The 18,426-nt window shown below is 42.7% G+C and overlaps 2 protein-coding genes across 7 annotated transcripts; one reads left to right on the top strand and one right to left on the bottom strand.

Annotated features, from left to right (window-relative positions):
• Positions 1-136: 136 nt before the first annotated feature.
• On the bottom strand, positions 137-14,448 carry ccdc24 (coiled-coil domain containing 24). Of its 3 annotated transcripts, none has more exons than XM_086128621.1 (11): positions 14,315-14,448; positions 13,785-13,855; positions 13,594-13,689; positions 13,329-13,496; positions 8,693-8,856; positions 5,062-5,157; positions 4,888-4,986; positions 2,543-2,597; positions 1,738-1,801; positions 1,473-1,569; positions 137-846 (listed from the first exon to the last, which is right to left on the bottom strand). In XM_086128621.1, the coding sequence occupies exons 3-11, from the start codon at positions 13,597-13,599 to the stop codon at positions 507-509; spliced, it is 1,089 nt and encodes a 362-aa protein (XP_085984747.1). In that variant the 5' UTR covers positions 13,600-13,689; positions 13,785-13,855; positions 14,315-14,448; the 3' UTR covers positions 137-506. The 3 variants fall into 3 exon arrangements, with proteins under 3 accessions (XP_085984747.1, XP_085984748.1, XP_085984749.1); XM_086128622.1 differs by having other exon boundaries at positions 13,602-13,689; XM_086128623.1 differs by lacking the exon at positions 14,315-14,448 and having other exon boundaries at positions 13,602-13,689; positions 13,785-13,884.
• LOC147194744 (von Willebrand factor C domain-containing protein 2-like) lies at positions 12,670-16,560 on the top strand. 4 transcript variants are annotated; one of them, XM_086128624.1, is made up of 6 exons: positions 12,670-12,819; positions 13,023-13,093; positions 14,286-14,419; positions 14,835-15,128; positions 15,955-16,084; positions 16,281-16,560. In XM_086128624.1, the coding sequence occupies exons 2-6, from the start codon at positions 13,033-13,035 to the stop codon at positions 16,466-16,468; spliced, it is 807 nt and encodes a 268-aa protein (XP_085984750.1). In that variant the 5' UTR covers positions 12,670-12,819; positions 13,023-13,032; the 3' UTR covers positions 16,469-16,560. The 4 variants fall into 4 exon arrangements, with proteins under 4 accessions (XP_085984750.1, XP_085984752.1, XP_085984753.1 ...); XM_086128626.1 differs by lacking the exon at positions 14,286-14,419 and having other exon boundaries at positions 12,677-12,819; XM_086128627.1 differs by lacking the exons at positions 12,670-12,819; positions 14,286-14,419 and having other exon boundaries at positions 13,020-13,093.
• Positions 16,561-18,426: the final 1,866 nt, after the last annotated feature.

Below are 18,426 nucleotides of genomic sequence, written 5' to 3'. Positions count from 1 at the left end.
CAGGTCATTATTGGTACTACAACACATAACCATTTTGGGGAGAATTGTAACTGTCGGTGTACTGTATTTCTTTCCGAACTGAGGTGAATGTGTACTGTGTTTTAAAATAAGTCCTGTTTTAAGATAAGAAAGCAAATACTTTTCATGTATCTTCTTGTGTAAATACAGTACATCGCTAAACAGTATGTGCAAATGAGTCATTCTCCAAAACAATCACACCTTTAGCAGAAATTTCCTGAATAAAAATCTTAATTGATGCCAGCTGGACGGCTGACTTGTCACCCTTGTGGAAGTGACTTGGTTGTAAACACTTGTTCAGATAGTCCTGATGAAAAAAAAATGTCCATGTTTGCCGTGAGTTCAAATGCAGACTACCACAGATGAGTGACACGGTGGCTTCTGTGCTACTGGCATCTTGTCCACTCATGCCCTTTTCCCCTGTAACTGCAGTCTTTCATTGCACAAAAACTTTTAGTTAACCTTCTTATGTCCATAAATCACCCTTGCTACCCTGGCTGGAGATACTGTGAGGGGAAGAAGGGTGAGCTATCTGTGGTGGTGGTGAGCCGCCAGAGGAAATCCAAGTCATTTTCCTCCAGGCGTGAAGGCTCCATTACCACCGGCTCGCTGGCGGGGGTTTTAAGGCGGACTTTTCTGTGTCGAGACGCTGACGTGGCACTTTTATGCTGATGAGAAGTCCTTGAGGTGTTCTCCAAAGTGTCAATCGGCTTTAGAGAGCCACAAAAGTTCATGTGAGGTGGAGCGGAGGGAGGATGTGGCCTTCGGAAGGAGGTAGGAGTTAATGTGTACAAGGTTTTATCAGACTTCCTTTGTCCCGTTGATAGTCTGCAATTGTGGAAAGAAAAGACACAAACGGACAAAAATGAAGTATTTCGGCAAAGAGGAGCTGTGGATTATAGGAAGTGATCACACCACTGGGTTTCTGATAAAATGAAGATGGCCATGATAACAGTGTCTGGAGGCTTAAGAAAGCTAAATTTAGAACTTTTAAATATGTATTTATAAGACCGCTTCTGGCAAATTTAATACCTCTCCTTCACGAGGAGTGGGAGAGAAGCGTTCAGTGTTATATAACTTATGCTAATGTATTTTAAAAAAAAGTTTCAGACACCTTTGGCATTGTAGCTATACAAACCCTATGTACACTGGAAAAAAAGATACGATTAATTGACTCACTTTTATTATGTCAAGTGGTTGCAGGAAATAAAATCATCTGGCTCCAAATGATCTTAATTTGGTCAGCCACTTGATTAAATAAAATGGAGTAAATTCAACACACCACTTTTTTCAGTGTATAGAATACACACGCACACACACCCGCATACATATACTGTACATATGTATTGAAAATTGAAAATACATTACTGACAATTTATCATTTTAACTGATAAGTTGGTGTTAGCATTACGATTTCAGGAAAAATGTCAACTTCGTGTATCCACCATACTCACCTAAATGTCGGTCTCGCTGCTTTCTCTGCGACAGGCGGTGGCGGCGAGGGGTAGAGCTCAAAGTCTTTTTGAATAGCTCCTCTCAGTTCTTTCAATTCTAAAAAAGGTTTTTGAAAATGCAGATACTGATAACCATGTTAATTATATCAGCAGGATTAAAAAAATTTTTTTTCAGTGCAGTATCGTGCAGGAGACTCAGCCCTTGCCATAACGTCAATAGGCCGCTAGATGGCAGCATTGGCACAAATGTGCCTTCGGAAGTTACCTGCAAGGGTCGGTTCACTATTCACTCCCTCCGCCTGACTCTTGCATTGCTTTTTGATCATTTCCTGCAAATCACACAGCACAATCGGGGGTATATGTGACCTTAACCGTACATGAAGCAGTTTAGTCTATGACGACTGAAGCCACGGTGGTTAAGTATACGGTAAATGTGCTACATTGATCAGAAAATGTCTTGGGAACGAGCGAGAGGAAGCTCATGGGCTAAAAGTAACAAACTGTGAGAGAGGAGATGAATTTATGCATGAGACCACTAAACGTTTTCACAGAAGCGTTCCTTCATAATTTGCCGTCAAAAATGTATGGCCAGAGCAAATGACAACCAGCATGTGGATGTATGAGCCTGTTCGCAAGCTGATTTCCAACCAATATTACACAAGCACAACAAAACCTTTTCAAATATAGACAGTTGATTTGAAAAAAAAAAAGAAAGGCAACATATTTTGGTCTTTTCCCCAGCGGGACTAAAACTATGGCAACATACGGCCTCAATAAGTCATAACCCTGACAAGTATGACAACGTTAGGGGCAGGCGTTGCCTCGAGCCAGCGGGGGCCGGAACATGTTCAGATGCAGTAACGTGAGGGTGCAGAGGCACCAAAACATGTTTTTTGCATGCGTTTATGTCGCGTATGCATGTGCGCGTATGGAAAAAAAATAAGTTTCAGGGTCAGCGGTTTCAGAAGGGCTCACATCAATGCAGTAAATATGACTCTTATCCACACATAGTTGAAGGCTTTGGGGATTAAAACAAAAGAGGATTAAAGATCAACTCCATCCTGTCTTACCTGTATGTGCTGAACTTTTGCTTTCAGTAACGCACATTCTTCAGCTAGGATAGACCTGCAAATGGTTACAGTGGTGGGTAAAGTATACGTATAGGCAAGGTCGGTAAGCATTTCAAAATGGCAATTGTGTGATGGTTCTACTCGGTGTAGGGCACAGGTGTCAAACTCAAGGTCCGGGGACCAGATCTGGCCCCCCACATCATTTTATGTGGCCCGCAAAACCAAATCCAACATGTCAATTTACATGATGCTCACTAAAATCTGTATCAAAATTCATATTCTCAAACATAATAAATACGTTTTTTTTAAAAGTAATTGCTCTTGTACACAAAACACAAAATCTCTTCAAGTGATTGTAATCGACTGGATTAAAAGTTCAAACCAGTGCTGGGCGATGATGGTAAAAAAATATAATTATCATGATTATTTTGATTGATATTGAAACCAAGATGAATACAACGATTATCCATCCATTTCAACCACTCCAAAGTTCATCTACTCAAAAGTATCATCAAAGTGTCATCGTCGGTCCCTCCACGGTGAACACTTGATTCTTGAACACGCTCTTCTTTTTTTGTCATGCATAAAATGATCTTGTAAATATCACGTGAAATTCTTTTTCATTGTGAAAATTCTCTTGCATTTTCAATCTGCGATATCTACGCCCTTGCTGCGGCGCGTTTTTGCACACATTCAAACCGTGAATAAGCATCGCCCTTATTTCTTGGACATATTTATTTGTAACCTATTTTGTTGTTCTATTTTTAGTTTGACAAATCTTGGGACTTCATGTCTCCCTGGGACTTTGGGGATCATATTTCATTGCTGTAGTAGGAGAGCAGCTACGAGGGATGCGGTTCCATATGATCTGCATGGGGAAATGCACACTTATGGATCACTTTTTTTTGTCCTATTCACTTTGCATTTTTGCTGTGTGTGTGTGTGTTTGTATGTGACTGCCAAAGCAGATTCAACGACAAAATTAGCTAGGTGTGGAGGAAGGTGGGCCAAGAGATAATGAGGAGAGGTAGGAAGGTGTTTGTGCAGCAAGGTATGTCGTACAAGATGAAAAGCAAATCCTTTCATAGATTTGAGACATTTATTCTGCAGTTGTTTTTCCATTTGGAATCTACGGAGACAAAAGCTGCAATCTGGGTCATGTCGGAAACTGCAGGTCCCCAGACACATTATAACGAATCTCTATTAAAAAGTTGCACGCAGGCAGGAGGCGATGGCTTAACAGAGCAAGGACAAAACACACAAGCGGTCGCTTTCCCGAGGAAGCGGTCGCTCCCTCTCCCGTTACATAAGCACGCTCGAAGCCGTCCGTCCACTGGCGTCCGGCTCGGGACGCGCTTTCTCACAATGGACCCTTTTGTTCTGCTCGAGTCAGGAAATGGAGGAGAGAAAGAGCGGGAGGGAAAAAGGGGAGAGGAACAAGGCATTCCTCCAAAATAGCCCCATTGACCGCGCCGCGACACGAACCGTGACGCGTAAGGACGGAGGAAGAAAAAGAAAAGGATGCAGAGGGAAGGAGGCGAGAAAAGGGGAAAAGCCGTCTGGGAGTGAGGCAAGAAAAACGGGCTGACACGCAATTCGGTGTGTTGAGCAACCAATTAAGTCCAACGCGATCAAAATCCAAGATGCTTTGACAAAGTTTTGACTCCTCCACTAACAACCGACACGACTTCAATAAATAAACGGATTTTTGCCAAGTGCTAATGTCAGGCCGGCCGATGAATCAGTTGGGCCCCGAGTAATTAGCCTCAATGAAGGAGATGATTGTCTCTGCTGTCTGCAATTTGCTAAGAGACAGTAGCTCACCGTTAGGCTGGCTGTGCATTTGGCAAATTAAGCTTGAATGTAGTATTGAAACTTATTTTTGAATAGAGACTAATCTCAAGCCTGGCTGTCGTTAGTCGTGGTGTGTCCAGGGGAATGCCCCCCTTCCCTCCCCCACCACAACTGCTTGTACTTGATGGTGTGTCCGCTGTATGAGCAAACATACCCCGGATCTGCACATGAGTTGACAAGTGTCATTCTGCACGCCTCTCCTCCCAATTTTCCTCAGTGCGGCGCTTTTACGTTGCATTGTGGTACTTGGCAGCCATTTTAGACACAAAAACAAAGACAGATGAAGCACGAAGCCGATGATCTTTATGCGACATGAGAAAAGGCTCCGAAAAAGTTCTGAGCCTTCGGTGGCAGTCCCAAGACTGATCGGAAAAATTGTGCGTAATCCGAGGTCAGTTTTCTTTTTAACCCTTTCAAGGAGAGCAGTTACGACAGTGGACGGCTTATCGTGTTACAGGGTGCAGGAAAGGGTTAACAACTCTGCGACTTACTTGAGATGTTCAACCACATTGTTGATGTCGATGATATTCAGCTTGTCCTTCAACGCTTCAATCTCCCCTTCGATGCTCGACTGGATGGACAAGCGTGAGCTACGAGAGAGAAAAAGCGAAGGTAAGAGAGGTACACGGTGAGAGGCGTCGGATGAAAATGTCGCCCGACCACACCTGAGATCATCTTTCGGCTCAGCGCCGATGTCAAGGCGACCCAGGGCAAAGTTTACCGTCTTCTCGTTGTAACGACTGAAGAACTCCTCGTCGTGCCTGCAATGACAAGACAACATCTGCTCCGTCATGGTGCATCGAGAGCAAAATAATAGCGCATCCCAGCCGTGATTATGAGCCCTATAAACATAAAATGGAAAAAGTTGAGCGGCGGCATCATGTATTCTGGAAACTCCTTGAGGGGGGAAAACAAAGTAACTAAAGCAGGCAGCCACAGGCGAGCCAAAAGCCTGCTTGGTTTTATTGTTCCCGCATTAGAGAAAATGAGTGTTTTCGACACACAGACAAATCACACAGATACTGACTGGTTTGTGTGTGTGTGTGAGTGCGCGCGCGTGTGTGTGTGTGTGTGTGTGTGTGTGTGTGTGTGTGACAGAGAGAATGGATGGCATCCGGACCACACACGAGGAGTTCAATAAGATAAATCAGTTGACTTTTATAAGGCACACAGCCCCATACAACCTCATATAAATGGCTCAAATATCACAATAAAAAAAAAAAAAGTGACATTTGCCGCCCACGAGTCCCGCGGGCGCGACGGCAAGCAATTCGGTGGCGTTAAGCCCGAGCCCCGACTGCTACTGGGAAGTAGCAGTCGGGGGAAGTAGCCTGTATACACTACAGTGGTACCTCTACTTACGAACGTCTCTTCATATGAAATTTTCAAGTTACGAAACGCCTCAGCAGGAAAATATTGATTCTTGTTTCGAAAGAAATTTCAAGATACGAAAGGTAAAAATACAGTATGGGCTGCTAATCGCAGCGCCGAGTTTCCTGAACGCAACATACTTATAGCTGCTCTGCCATTGGCTACTACCAAGCATCATTCTGGCATTCCATTGGCTAAGAGGAACCTCTACTGTCTACGCGTGTAGATCAATAAATCAATATATATGCAGCGTCCTTGTCATTCGCCCTACGTTCCATAAGGTGTTTCGATAGTTTTATGTACGTAATTGTGAACCACCCCGAAAAAGTGTTCACCAGTCGGGCGATCGCTGACTATCCTGATGTTTGTCTGAAACATTTTCGAAGGATTTTTAAAAGCCGACAAATGCAAACTTCCTTGGATCAGTTCTTTACATAACGCCGGGCAAAAAACACTTCTGAGAGAGAACATGAACTCAAGAGGGCAAAAAAAACAACGATGAGGATGCAGTTAAATGACCATCTTTTAAGTCTTGTTTTTTACATTATACACAACTCTCATTTATTGCGCAGTAATGTAATTGCAACATGCATTTGTTACATTTTTTGATGCATTTTTATGCTTTCGAAAACATTTATGTCTGAATATTGGAGGGCTTGGAACGGATTAGAGTATTTACATGGAAAACGCCACTTGACTTACAAAATTTTCTGGTTAAGAAATTTCTTCCAGAACCAATTAATTTCTATCTATACATAAATCTAAAAGACAAGATCTGTGCTGGCAAAGCTCCCACGGTAAATAAAAATGGACTACATTCCCCCAGTCAACGGGGACTTTATCTAACGCATGACAGGAATGACTGGTAGCGTGCAGAGGAATAAATCTTCATTTTGTGTCTGGAAAAGTGACACTGAAACAAGTCCACCCAAGTAGTTTCTCAAAATCCAATGAGAGAAGAAGTATTTTATCAGTTAAAAAAATGGGGAAAAGCAACAGGAAGGAAATCGGAAAATTGACAGGCAATAAATAGTGGCAAAACTCATAAAAAATAAAAAAAAAATGAAGGAGAGAACAAGACGTTGAGCTATTCTCGGAGGTTACACAGGGCAACGTTCCTGCCAGGAGCAACGTGGTTGCTAGGCGAACTACTAGCATGCACAGGCAAACACACAGACATACACACAAAGCAGGTTTACGACTCGCTTCTCTATTTCCCAATAAAAACCATTTGACTGCCGAGAACTAGTTGCCCGTCGAATGCCCTGACATTAGCGCGCCAGGGATTAAACAGCAAACAGCAATTAGGATGCTTTATAACCACTCCTTAGGTTTTTATAACGCTGATAACTTTGCCTTCATAAAGAAAGAAAGGGAAAAAAAAGTCCCAGAGTCCCAAGAATGACACTGAGAGCTCTTAAATAGTTGCATCAAATGCCGCAGATAACTCGATGTTTCTTCACTTATCACAGTAGGACACCTTTTTTTTTTTTTAAGATGTGTTTTTAGCCGGCCACTTAGCGCACGCCCATAAATTCAATCCAATAATTTAACATGGCGCAAAAACGGTGTCTAAAATCCAGCGCGACGCTTTCGCTTTAAGTGACTTATTGTATTTCAACACTCCCGCTCCCCCCCGAAACCTTTGTTTCTGACACTTTCCGTCACATTTGTGACTGACGAGGAAAGCAAAGCATCGCGTTTTATGGACGTCTTTGTCGGAGAGGGGAAAACGTGCATTGAGGATTGGGATAAAGCGAGACGTGGTGGGAAGACAAATTACAAACACACAAAAAGCATGATCGGCCTTCACTTTCTATCCAATTCTACTTGAGAATAGAGTTGCTATCTATCAAGCATCAATGATTGGGAAGCTTTTCCCGACCGGGGGCCAAAAGCACTCTCACTTGCATAATATTGTTGAAAAATACGCAGTCGGTCAGTGAAACAACCACTAGCGGGAATGCAATCTGCCAAAACAAACTTTGACAAGCTACAAATGGAGAACCTCTTTTTGAATGAAATTTATTATTATTCTAATTTTTTTTTTTTTTTTTGCAAGTCACTCAAAATGAAGCATTCAAAGGAACTGTGTGTTCTGTGAAACATTGAGGAACGTTCATTTGCGGGTTCGTAACAATGGTCACAACGGGGCAGCGAGTGAAATTGGATTTTTTTGAGGTGCTGATTCTAAAATTCTGGTCACCGATTATTTGGCCAATTCGTTAAAAAATACATTGCATGAAAAAAATATCACTTTTTGGGGTTCCCTTGACATTTATAACAATAAAGATATGAACTTTTGACTGTTTTACAATTTTACAACCGAGCAAATAATCGACAAAAATTGAGATTTTTTTTTTCGGGGATATTTGAACAGCATCATCTTTGTATAAGTGTTTATGTGTAAAAAGAAAAAAAAGAGGGGAAAAATGGCAAAAATTAGCAAAAAAAAAAAAAAAAAGAAAAGAAAAAAAAATCGGCTGATTTTAAAGAGCTCTTATCAGCTAATTAAATGGGCCTTGGTAACTGCCATTGTGACTTTAATTCCCAAACGTGGCAAATTATATCAACTGCTGTTTGGATTTAAGTGCACCAAATATCAATATAGGCTATGTTTGAATAAAAGATATATTTTTGATGAATGTAATAAAGTTACTTTTCAGATGACAATTGACATTTTTCTCGCCCACAATATGTCCGGTGTACCTTCGGGATAAGGTGCCAAGCTCTGCCGTGAAGAGCAAAAATTCACGGATAATGAAGGCCTCCTGGCCTCATTCAAAACAACATTTCTAACATTAGCAGAATAAACGATCCAAAAAAAAAAATCCCTCATAAACCTAAAAAAAAAAAAACAAAGAAAAAAAAAGATATTAAACATCTTCGGTGTGAAAGAAGAGACGGCTTGTGAGTGACACCGACCTTCCCTCCCTGAGGAATTTCTCTTGGAGATTCTCCAGCAGCATCCTGACCTCGGCCCTCACCAGCTCCTTGATCACCGGCGGGTCGGCCAGGGGGCCTTTGAATCGGGAGAACTGGGCCCCAGCCTGCTGGCTGTCCTGCCATATTTTGTACCACATGACTGCCTGTGAGAGCACACAATGAAGATGAGCGTGGTGGGGGCGGGGGGGGGGGGGCATACATGCTGGCGACCAATTTTCTGAGCAAATCGGGGAAGGACAATCACTCTCAGATCCCCACACTAGAGGATAATCAGTCGGCATCATCTTTCCCAGACATCCGATAATCGAGCGCCTGCTGACGGCGATCAAAAGGGGAGACAAATTCTCCAGTTTGCCCGGATCAATTGCTATATGCGCGCTGTGTGCTTCCCGCAATCGCGCACAATTCCTCGCCTCCACTCTTCTCACAACTGGAACTGGAAAACTCTCAAAAGTGTGCTTTGAAAACAAAATCTGAAGATAATAAGGGGTAAAACCACCGAGAAGGGGTGCAGCAAATGTGCATCTGTGTCTGGCTGCCATTAACGCGCTCGACAACTGCTTCTTGTCAATCACGTCTGACCCCTTTCAGAGAAAAACAAAACAAAAAAAAAAAACGTCTCTTAAAAGGAATACACAGGAGGACCTGGAAACACATTTTTTGTTCCTTTTTTTTTTTTTTTTTAATGCACGTATTTTTCTGTGTTTGTTCAGCAGTGACAGCACACACACATCCCCGCACGGCCAGTTAGCGCGGCTTCCTTTGCGGGCCCTTGGCTGTGTTTATGTTAAAGGCTTCATGGCTCAAAGGCTGACAAGTAGATTTTGGTTCCCCTCCCTCCCCTCTTTCCTTCCTTCCTTCCTTTTGCAGTCAAAACAGTAGATCTCATGCTGGAGCTATTTTAAGGGGAGCGCTGTGAAAACCCCAAATTATTACACCGGGTTTGCGAATACGTGGAGGGTTTATTTTTGTTTGCCGTAGGAAGATTAGAAAGGAGCGAGAGAGAGTGGTCTCGCCGAAGCAAGTCGAACCACGACAGACAATGCGGGCCTTGATGGAGGGGAGGAGATGCTCGATCGCTTTCGCGGCGGTGCGCGGAAAGCGCGGGATTCATTACAAGGCCGCGGGAGAAACAGACAGTGAGGCTGGGTACTTCCTGGGCACATACAAAAAAAAAAAAAACATTCCCACTCCAATTTCACACCTACTGTCCATTTGGAGTCTGCAATGAAGCTAACATGCTTGATTTTGGAATGTGGCAAGAAGCTCAGAACTGCGAAGAAGACGGTCGACGCCCTCGCTCAGTGCACTTCAAAAGGAGCAATTCTCAACGTGGCTTTCGGAGCCGATCACGGATCACCGTATTTAAGAAAAAAAACACGATAAAGAGTAATATGGTATATGTAAACTATTTCAGCAGCTTCTTTATTTACTATTCGCAGGCGACTGGGGCGCGGCCCACGAAGAGCCAAAAATGTGCGTTTAATTGACACCCCTCAAAATGCATTGGACGACTGGTTAGCACGTCCGCCTCACAGTCACGTTAATGGTGGAAAAAAGTCTTTAGAAGTTTTGAATACAACCCAGACCTGGCATTTAAAGTGGGTGTGTAGACTTGGTATATCCACAGTATGTGCAGAATGGGGACACACACTTTCCACGTTCTCATTTGAGACCGACTGCTGATTGCCAAACGACTGCACACCGTCAGGCATGATGACATCTTCTTTTTTGCTTTTTCTTTGGCTTTTTTTTACAACACCCACAAGAACATGCAAGCGACTGAGATGAGATTCAAATCCAGACCCCCAGAACTGCGAGGCAGACATGCTAACCGCTAGCTCACCGTGCTTTTCCCCCATGATTGGAGAAAAAAAAATAAAAACGTTTCGGAACATTTTCAACAGCACTCTGGAGCAGTGTTTGGGAAACCAAATTTCCTGAGCCAGTATCACCTCACATTTTCTGTGCCACACGCACACACACGTTTTCTCAAAACCCACATTTCAGGTAAAGAATTCATGTAGCAAACAGTCTGATCAAGAGTGGAGGATTAGCCTCTTTTTCGCCATCATGCTCCCCCGAGCCCCCACTTGCTGAATATGTATGTGTGTGGTGTGTGTGTGTGTGTGTGTGTGTGGCGTGTGTGTGTGTGTGTGTAAGCCTGTATGATTTGCATATGAACTGATTCCCTCTGCATATCATTCTAATTTGATTTCCATTCTCCAGGTCTTTAATCGTCGCCAATTATCTTCTTTTGCATGCGAAAGGCCATTAAAGTTGATGACATAATTGAGACCCTAATATGCCCCTGATTGTGTGTGTGTGTGTGTGTGTTTTAAATGTGGTTCATTTTAACCAGTTTTTAGTTTGTTCGAGCCCCCCGGTAAAAATGCTGTGTGGAGTTTGCATGTTCTCCTCGGGCCCGTGTGGGTTTTCTCTGGGTACGCCAGTTTCCTCCCACATTCCAAAAACATGCATGGCAGGCTGATTGAACACTCTAAATTGTCCCTAGGTGTGACTGTGAGTGCGAATGGTTGTTTGTCTCTCTGTGTCCTGCGATTGGCTGGCAATCGGTTCAGCGTGTCCCCTGCATAATACCCGAAGATGGCTGGGATGGGCTCCAGCACCCCCCCGCGACCCTTGTGAGGATAAAGCGGATCGGAAAATGGATGGATGCATATTTATTCTCTCCTGTACGGACATACAGCAATGCCAAAATAATTTAAAATAAAACCTGAAAGCTCATGCATCATACAAATTGACCAAAACAAAACTGTATGGAAATGTCGGTCCCCGTGGACTTTATGTATTTATATATTTGTTGTTTGTTTGTCTAGCTTGTTTTTCAGGCCAGTTGGTACGCTGACTGCCGAGAGACAGTTAACATTAATCAGCAGATGGAGGCGAGTGGATGGCAGAAAGCACAATAGTTTAAAAAACAACATCACAAAAAAAACAAAACACCCAGAGATGCACAAACGTGTCCGGTGTTTGCAATGAGACATTTTTGATACCAAGTAAAGAGAAGAGATTTTTTTTTTTTTTTTTAAAGGTGAAATCCATCACAATCTGCAACATGACACAGGGGCCACATTTCAACAAGTCATCTGAGGGTGATGACATTTTTTGGTTTATTTTTAGACCATTCCAATGAGTTTGTGCCGACTGATTGATTTCCATCTCAACACAATTGCTTCTTTCTGATCCGTAGAGAAGCTGTTTTTTTATTTTGGTTACTCCATTCTACAGTGCACCACCACCTTATTCATCAACAGGGTGTGGGGGCCCTGACGTGTGACAATTCAGGCCTGGAAAGAATTCGGGCCAACTTCCCGATGGCCACCATGCCACGCCACGAATTGTCATACGTGACGACCCCAATAACTCGTCCAAATGTAGCCCAGGCAACATTCAAATCTGATGCAGTGTTTTGTTTTTTTGGTCTGAATCTAATAAGCCACATCTGGTCGACAAAACATACCCGTCAGCCTCATGTTCCAATACTTGGGACTGACTTTTGCTTAAGTAAAGGTGACGTTGTAATTTGGCCTTTGGATTTCTGAAGCTTTTGTCTTTTTTTTTCCTATTTTGACTTCAAACTCAAGACTACGGCAGCAATGAAGTAATTGGCCTCACTGTTCCAATAGTTTTGGGAAAGGAGTGGGTTAAACGCTTTCGGGTGTTTTATAACAGTTCTTCTGAGGTCTGATTTGTTTTTAGACTTTCACAGTGGGCCAGATCAAACACTTTCATAGTTTCCCCGCCCCAGCTTTTGCAAGTACTTATTCCCCGGTTCCTCGAAGAAAAAAAGGGGTCTTTTCCTTTGATCCACCCGCTTATATCGGGACTTGTCATCAGTACAGCAAATCTGTCTTGAGTGAGGTCAATAAGCCAAAGCCGAGGGAAGAGTTCAGCGGGCCCTTGTGTAAATATAGACGTCTGGCTGCCTTACATTTGGACGGCGGTGCCACTATTAGCCCAGTTTGGCTTTTATTAGGCAGTCTGGAACTTGTAATTGCAGCGTAGAAGCGGCTCAACGAAGCTTCTAGCAAAACTGACGTTTCTTTTGTTGTTCTTTTACTTTAACTGCCAGGACAGCTGAGGTGAGTTAAAGTTGATTCACACGGATAAGGAATCCTATTAAAAAAAAAAATCTTGACACATATTCTCAAAGGAGGGCGAATAATTTGGCTAGCGTAACCATAGTGTTTTAACTAATTTTATGGTGACAAAGGAAACTCTCTGGCTGTTCAGTACGATATAAACCATACATTTTCTATACTGCTTATCCTTACTATTGTCACAGCTGGGGCAAAATGGATAATGACCAGCATGGAAAAGTTTCCTCTTCCCCTCACCGTCACGCATTTTTAGATGGTGAGTAGTTTTACTTTATTTTGGTTTTATTAGAACAGAATGGAATGCCTTTATTATTTGGTGCCCCAAAAAAGAAATGTGCCAGATGTGGAATTATACACCTCTTTACACATGTGTGGCAATTCGGAAAATTAATGTTATTTAACAAATCAAGATTCGAGATTGTCTGAGAGTTTGGGCCTTCAAAATGTCATTGTAAAAAAAAAAAAAAGAGAGAGAAATAAATCCCCTTCACCTCTGCGTGTAGCTCTGTGTACATGTCAACCAGCGAACATCCCAGCGTGGCATGAATCTTGGGCATCTCGGACCTTGGGACATGCTCAATAATCAGGCTCCACAGAGATGGACCGGGGCACCAAGTGTGGTTCCCACTGGTAGACTGCATATGGGTGGCAGTCAGCGGCTGAAGAATAAACACAAAGTTAATGTTACAAGAGTAATGGAATACAAATTGATGGAATGTTTCAATCATTCTTTCAGTATAATCTTAATTGACTCACATCCATACATTTTCTATAGCGCTTGTCTTCGTTAGGGAGGCGGGTGAGCTGGAGCCTATCCCAAAGTACACCCTGGACTGATCAGTTACAGGGCACCTGTAGACAAAGAACCATTTACACTCATAGTCACACTTTTTTAGAGTTTCCAACGAAATTAACATGCATGTTTTGGAATGTGGAAGGAAACTTACGCAAGCACAAGAGAGCCCGCAAACTCCACACAGGAAAGAAGAAGCCTCGATTCGAACCCAGAGCCTGTGAACTGTGAGGCAGCTACGTTAAACGCTATTCCATTTCTGCCATTTAAAGTTCAATGAATTATTTAGTAGCAATATCTTATGCATTTTTAAATATAATTTATAAAAATATAATTAGTGTTGTGTGAGCGTAATACTGTAGTGGACTGAAAGTTTGCATGTTAATGTGGGCAAAATAATACATTTGGTTCGAATTACTATTTACATTAATGAGTTTTTGTATTAGATTATTCAGTACACTGCATTGTCTAATGCTGTAGTTGATTGACAGATCACATTCAGGGTAGCTCACGACAAACTTGAGGTTAGAGACTAGTCTACGAGTACAGTTCGTAATTCAACACAACTAAAATAAAACTACTTAAACGCAGAGGAAAGCTTACAGTGTGTTTAATTTCCGCACCGGAAAGCTTACAGTGTGTTTAATTTCCGTAGAGTATGAAGAAGTGGTAAAAGATACTCACCGTCTATCTGCCCTGAGTACGACTCCGATGGTATCCAAGGCTAACATGTCAGTTGCTAAGGGATGGAAGTATCGCGAGATCTTGCGCTCGCCTCCTCCACCTCAGGTGATTTCATGGCGCACATATTTGGACTTGTAACACTTTCATTTCGCGTCAGACGCTGCCGTCACTTTATTTATGTCACTATAAGGGAATACTGTGACAGACGAGTGTGTAAAAACGTGCTTAAACTCTCTTCTCTTCTAAAAGCTCACTAATGGGGCGCTTGGGGGAGGACACCGTATTACTCCCCCAATCCCTCCACCCACTTTTCCACCTAAACTCCAGACACCAGACGGACTTTGGTGGAGCAAAGACTTGGAACAAAGTCAACAAGTTTTAGCAACAATGTGACACATTTTCCATGCAGAAAAAAAAATCCACCAACCCAACCTTGCTGGATTATTTTCACCACACTGGGTTGTGACTGAAAACCATGTTGTCGAGTCAATGCATCTTGGCGGTGCTCCTGTGCGCCCAGGCGGTCCTCGGCTTCTCGGTGGCCGGCCATCAGCAGCAGCAGCCACCGCTGGTGAGCACCTGCGAGGCCAACGGTAGCGTCTACTACGTGGGGGAGTGGTACTTCCTGGACTCGGACCAGTGCACCCAGTGCGAGTGCACCGCCGAGGGTCCGGAGTGTGCCCGCACCGAGTGCACCAGCCTGCCGGCGGCTTGCATCCATGTGAGCCATTACCCCAGCGACTGCTGCCCCCGCTGCGAGAGGATCGGCTGCGAGTACCGGGGGGTGGTCTACGACCTTGGGCAGAACTTCCAGGTAAGACCCTGGTGGAGCCTCCGCGACTCCATCCACCGTGATGGTCATAAATAAAAGGTAAGAAGAGTAAAAACTATCGATTGAATAATAGTTTTTAAAATATTAATTTAAAAAAGTGGCAATGAATAATTGGAAAATAATATTCAAAAGTACATTTTAAAATAGATATTAAAATTAAATATCAGGAGTACAGGAATCAAAACAAACTCACCTAAATAGTTCAAATTAATACAATATCGAAAACGACCCCCATAAAATAAATGTAAATAGTCAAATAATTGTTTTGAAAGAGGTCATAAAAGTGAAAAAAAAATCGCTTAATACCGATCATGTTTCATGCACACTGCACATCTTCGGCACCTACCAGCAAATGTTGCCCCCTATTGAAAGTGGTAGTTACTGGACACTTCAATAGGAACACTTACATTCTACAGGATGGACTGTCTAGTGATTCGAAGTGTGACAGCTTGCCGACTATGTATTTCTAAAAGCAGAATGTCTACTTAATACAATTAATATGAAGTTCATTCATTCATTCATTTACCGAACCTCTTTTATCCTCACTAGGGTCACGGGGGGTGCTGGAGCCTATCCCAGCTGTCTTCGGGCAGTAGGCGAGGGACACCCTGAACCGGTTGCCAGCCAATCGCAGTAATATGAAGTTAAATGAAAAATATAGCCTTAGGGATTAATTGAAACGTATGGTTTTCCACATTTTGGCTACATAAGACTCAAAATGCTACCAACTGCCACTAGAACCAGAAGGAACATTGAAAAATTGATCAGCTGCAGGTGTGTAAAGCATATTGACTTGTGTGTTTCCAAGCCAAGCGAATGTGAGCAGTGCACGTGCGACAGCTCTGGCATCGCCCGCTGTTTGGTGGCAGACTGCGCGCCCCCACCGTGCGTCAACCCTGTGTACCAGCCCGGCAAGTGCTGCCCTGAGTGCAAGGAGGGTGAGAATCCACGCCAGTTTTAAATAATACAGTCAACATTAAAGCCGGGCACAGGCCAACCTTGTTACAATGTACCCCGTTCATGTTTTCACCCATATAAAGTTCACATTTTAAAGTCCCGATTTCACCTAATCCATTTTCCATGTTTCAATTGTGCTTACAATAAACAATAAAGTGCCTGTTTGACTCCTTCCAGGTCCAAACTGCTACGCGGACTCAACCCGCAGTCGGGTGATTGCCGCCGGCGAGCCAGTCTGGGTGGACTCGTGCACCAAGTGTCGTTGCCATGACGGCCAGGATGTCGGCTACTGGGAGGGCAACCGGCTGGCCACCTGCTCCCGCCTCAAAAATTGCACGCCCGAGCAGTCCGAGACACAAAACTGACACGTCATCCATCTTGACTCATATGCAAATAACTTTGATGTTTTTTAACAAATATAATAATAATAATAATAAAGGCAATATGGGATTCTCAAGTCAAGTCAAGTACAACTTTATTGTCAAATGTGCTGTATGTGCTACATACTATGTGCTACATACAGCACAGATGAAATTTCTTCCTGGGGTCAAAGTTGACATAAAGGAGTGGAATAAATGGCGTACATCGGGACCGAAAAATTTTAAAAAGCATACCAGATTTAAGAGTCACTGCGCACTTTCATACCAAACATTTCAAATTTTCTTGGACGAGAATCGAGTAGTGTCGATCGTGAGTGACTTGTTCAAACCAACGAATCTTAGCAATGTACTGTATATACTGCATGCAATTGCTTCCAAAACTGATTTGTTCTTAGTTCAACAGAGCTGAGCCTCAAGAGTGCAAGGAACCTTCCCGCAAACGGCGCCACTCGCAGGGCGATGACAAGGCGGTGGACGTGGGGTTTTTCCGGGATTTTATTTCACCCCACTTTGCATCGTTTCTTGTGGGGAAAATATAGTGGATGTTTTTCAGCATTTTTTGAAGAATTACTTGGGTTTGTTAAAAAAGAAAAAAAAGTTGCTTATCCTTGCTGTACGCAGTGCCGGTGCTAGCATGAATGCACCCTGAGCTCCTCATACATATTTTAGATTGGAATTAGATTGGAACATATAAACATTGTTACATTAATTAACAACATATCTTTTGAAGAAAATTATTCAAGACATTCAGATTATGAACGCATTCCCAATTTGAACATTTTCATTTATACAGTACTTGCCAACACCTTTCCAAAGCTTTTCCAGTGTTTAAAGTAAGCTAACAATCGAGCAGCTATAAATAAGGATACACCAGTAAAATTGACTGCAAAAATGACCCAAGTAAAACAACTGGCGGCGCTAGCTTAAATAGCTAATGTTAGCGAACGTAGCCTGGAAATCGCAGTACAATGTGACGTAAAACTCAAAAATATATATTGATCCGGAGTAACGGGAAAAATGAGATCAATTTTAAGACCTGGTCAAAGGGGGAATCCTCCACCAGGGGGCGCAAATTCACTGTCCAAACTGCAATGACATTGTAACGTATTGGGGAATTGGCCGTTTGTTTCCGTTTCCAAGAGAATCGCGGAAATTATTAAATCATCCCGACTGCTCATCGAGTCGGGATGATTTAATAATAATAATAATCGGAAAGATTTAATAAAAGCTACATTATGGCTTTGGGCATTTACAAATATGTTTTTTTTAAACAGATGTAACATTGCAGAATGCCATATTACAGGGCAATTTTTTGGGTGTTGCCAACCTGTTGCCACCGTACATATCGAACATGCCAAGAAACGCCAAGTTTTTAAAGTTCATCGAGTGAGTTAAGGGGGGAAAAAAGCAGCAAGCAACAATATCTGGTTGTCCTTTGAGAACCAGACTAAAATTGTTACATCCCTGTTGTTTGTTGACAGGCTATTTTCCTGCTGTATGAACCAGGTGAACTGTGTCATTCACACCAAATCTGTAATGTCCAACAATCTGTGAACAAGATAAATTCAGTTTATACGAGATGTGCGTTAACGGCGTAGCATAGTAAAGCCACGCTGCGCCGGTAAGGTCGCGTAAATGTTTTAGTAAAGCAATAAATCCAGTTTTTAAAGCCGTCCTGGCCGCATTGAGCTTCTCTAATGTCAGCGGCATGAACGTCAAGTGGCTTCATTGATTGCAACGTTGAGGAATTGACTGCCTTTGTAATGGCTCCATATGGAAATGAAGAAATAGACTTTTCCTCAAATCAATAATGCTGTAGCAAGAAAGAATATGGATTTACTGAATTCCTATGCTATCAAGCTTTGACACAAAGCTTCATTGATTGGAGTGACAGAGAGGCAAGTGCAATGTGATACTGGATTGCTAAAATAGTCTCAATTGAA

The sequence above is a fragment of the Hippocampus guttulatus genome, chromosome 14 (genome assembly GCF_054856545.1).
Source record: "Hippocampus guttulatus isolate MCC_2025c chromosome 14, RoL_Hgut_1.0, whole genome shotgun sequence".
NCBI classification, from domain to species: domain Eukaryota; kingdom Metazoa; phylum Chordata; class Actinopteri; order Syngnathiformes; family Syngnathidae; genus Hippocampus; species Hippocampus guttulatus.
The sequence above is the reverse complement of the archived record's forward strand: the minus strand, read 5'-3'. Positions and strand labels throughout refer to the sequence as shown.